The sequence below is a fragment of the Condylura cristata genome, unplaced genomic scaffold, assembly GCF_000260355.1.
Source record: "Condylura cristata isolate star-nosed mole 26May11 unplaced genomic scaffold, ConCri1.0 scaffold00015, whole genome shotgun sequence".
Taxonomy (NCBI): Eukaryota; Metazoa; Chordata; class Mammalia; order Eulipotyphla; family Talpidae; genus Condylura; species Condylura cristata.
The window spans coordinates 7,694,657-7,697,970 of NW_004567116.1; the positions used below are offsets into that span (position 1 = coordinate 7,694,657).

At 43.5% G+C, this 3,314-nt stretch overlaps 1 protein-coding gene across 1 annotated transcript; it reads right to left on the reverse strand.

Moving 5' to 3' along the window:
- Window positions 1-678: 678 nt before the first annotated feature.
- LOC101633492 (olfactory receptor 4B1-like) lies at window positions 679-1,611 on the reverse strand. Its single transcript, XM_004683556.1, has one exon. The coding sequence runs from the start codon at window positions 1,609-1,611 to the stop codon at window positions 679-681; it is 933 nt and encodes a 310-aa protein (XP_004683613.1).
- Window positions 1,612-3,314: the final 1,703 nt, after the last annotated feature.

Here is a 3,314-nt window from a genome sequence, read left to right on the forward strand (position 1 = left end):
CCCTATTGCTAGCTACATCTATCCCATTTTGATATTTTTTTTCAATGTATGTATCCTAAACATAGTGAGAGGGCCCCAACAGATTTGACTATCTTTGGTGACAACATGTCACAACAAATGAAATTGCTCTAAGGATTTTTCAGGTACTAGCAGTCAGCTACTCTATGATGGGTGCAGCATGTCAAGAACTAGACACAAGAACAGAAAAATTCTTGGTTTCAATTCTCAAAAACACATTTGTCCATATTAAAAGAGAAAGCTTAGATTGGTTCTCTGTGATAATTCATCAGTCTGTTACCTTTTTAGTGAAACACAGGTTGTTATCATCAGCAAAGTTGAACATACTGGGGAGCAGGGTGGAGAATGGAAGGAAAGAAGAAGAAAAAGAAGGAGAGATGTAAGGTGGGAGGACTCAGTCAGAGAAAGAAGTGGTTTAACCTCCAAAACCTGTGACAAAAGGGTCTCCTTTGCATGTCACTTAATTTCAGCCTTAGTGTTACTAAAACCCACGATATTGTTAGTTGTCATTGAGCTAAGGAGAAACATGGCAACAGTAACCTCAAGTCCATTTATGTGTTTCTGCCATTCTTGAATATCTTGACTGTTCCAGTAAAATCAAAAGTCATTTCAAGAATAAAGAATAATCAGACAGACATTCTTTAATGGTTTTTCCCATTTTCAGTCCATTCCTGAGTTCTTTTTGCCCCACAACTTCCTCATGGCGATTTTCACCTCTTTGTTTCTGAGTGTGTAGATGATGGGGTTCAGCATGGGGGTGATGACTGTATAGAACACGGCCACCAGCTTGTCTTCGGTGAAGGTGGAGGATGGCCGCAGGTAGAGGAAGATGGCAGGACCAAAGAACAAGAGGACCACTGTGATGTGAGAGGCGCAGGTGGACAGGGCCTTGCGCCGCCCTTCTGCAGAATGGTTCCTCAGATGGACCAGAATGACGATATAGGAGGACACCAAGAAGAGGAAGGCAAAGACAGCAAGCAAACTATTTACCAATACAATAAGCCCCTCCTCAGAGGTGTCCTTGCAGGCAAGCTTGAATAAGGGGTGGAGGTCACAGAAGTAGTGGTCAATCACATTGGGACCACAGAAGGGCAGCTGGACGGTAATAAAAACTTGAACTATAGAGTGAACAAAGCCCCCAAGCCAGGAGCCAGCCACCAGAAGATGACACACAGACCGGCTCATGATGGTTGTGTAATGAAGGGGCTTGCAGATGGCCACGTAGCGGTCATAGGCCATCACTGTGAGCAGGAAGATCTCAGTAACGCCAAGGAAGTGGAAGAAGAATAGCTGAGTCACACAGCCCTCCAAGGAGATGGTTTTAATCTTAGCAAGTAAGTCTGAGATGAATTTTGGGACAATAGTGGAAGAGTAACTTATCTCCACCACGGACAGATAGTAAAGGAAGAAGTACATGGGAGAACTCAGACTTTTACTGGTGCTGATGGTCAGCACGATGAGGCCGTTGCCCAGCACCGTGGCCAGGTACACAGGAAGAAACAGCGCAAAGCACACTCTCTGCACCTGTGGGTCCCGGAAAAGGCCGACGATGATAAACTCAGTCACATTATTTGCCCTGACCTTAGATTCCATTCAGACGGGCTGGATGAGAGAAAATGAGAAGAAGCCTGCAATAAACAAACACTGATGTCACACCAACCTGCTGATGTGGAGCATGTCTTCCAGTGTCAATTGCTTTGTTATATACACTTACCACTGTGTCATTCTGTTAGTACAACTCATTTGATAGCAAACGTTAGAAATCTGATAGTAGTTTACCTAGTAAAAATTTAAGGTGCACTATGGTGATGGCACACGGGTGATTTGGTGATGAGAAGCCTACGGGGATTACAACTGATACGAGAAAAGGCACAAAATGATGTAAAAACAAACTACTATATTATTTTTTAATACTCCTAAAATTAAAAAAAAATTTAAGGTACAGAAAAATAGCTATTTAGAGCCCTCTGTGGTGTTGCAACAGGTTAAATAGCACAGCACTAAAAAGCTAGCTGCCACTTCAGCAGCAGTTCAATCCCCAGACAGGGAGGTGACATCTCCTGACCGACCCGCTGCTCCCCTCAGCAGTGTACTTTGTTGATCTGCCTGTTCTGCTCCCCACTCTGTCTCTGGTGAATCTCACCAGCCCTGTGCCTCTAGCCTGTACCCCATTTCTGTTTGTATAAATAAGTAAATCTTTTTTAAAAAATAGTTATTTGCCCAGGATCATACAGAAAGTGATGAATTCTGGGACTCAGAACCAAGATATTTGATTAATTTCTTGGGAAAGAAAAATCAAAAGAGAAGTGGCCGTTTGCTAATGGGCAAGGGCTCACCCATTCATGAAAACAAGAGCTCTTAACTAGCAGAGCTTAGGGCTTCTGGAAGGCAAGAGCAACAGAAGAATTACAAGCAATTGTGCTGCACCATCATAGTGTGGGGCCCTTTCCCAAACAGGGCTGTGAGGGAGGCACCCAGACCCAGAGTCAGTCAAAATATCTGGGACCCGGTTAGTACCCTGGAGAATCAAGTCACAAAAAGATTAGAAGACAACACACAGGCTTCTCAAGAAATAAATGACCACATCTTCACTCAAGAGTCCTAGGAAAGGATCTGGACTGAGAACAGGTTGTAGGTGTTGACACAAAGCTCTCGAGTAACAGGAACTCAAGGCAAACATGACCTGGAGGGACTTGGATGACACCATCAATCTCCAGCTGCCAGGCTATGGATTCAACAGTACATTTTGCTTTCACTTCTTTTACTTCCCCTTTCCATTTACTCATTACATCCCTTAATTGTACCTTAATCTGCATCACTGACCTTGCTGTAATCACTTTTTACACTACATGATCAAGTCCTCTTAGTCTCCAGATGTTCCCAACACAGCCACATCCAACCTGTACACTCCAGCCAGGAGATTGTTTCTAGACACCTTTCCTCGTTTCCTCCAGCCATATCCATCTTCTCTTCTCCAGGCATTGGAAAATACTTCGGTTATTATTGTTAAGTGAAACTTGATCTTATTACTGCTCTACCTGATATCCTATCAATACCTCCCCCCCGCATACAGCATGAATTATAATATCTGTAACATGGAGTTCCAGGTCCTTCCTCAATTGGCCATCGTCAATGTTGTAGCATTTCTATCATTCCCCAGAAGAGCATAATACAGCTATATCCATGGCAATAACGGTAACTGTCCTGACTAGCTAGCTTCGCTGTGTTTACTAGTCCTTCTTCCTAGGTTACAAGTAACACATCACTACTACAGACATAATGCAGCTGTCCCTTTG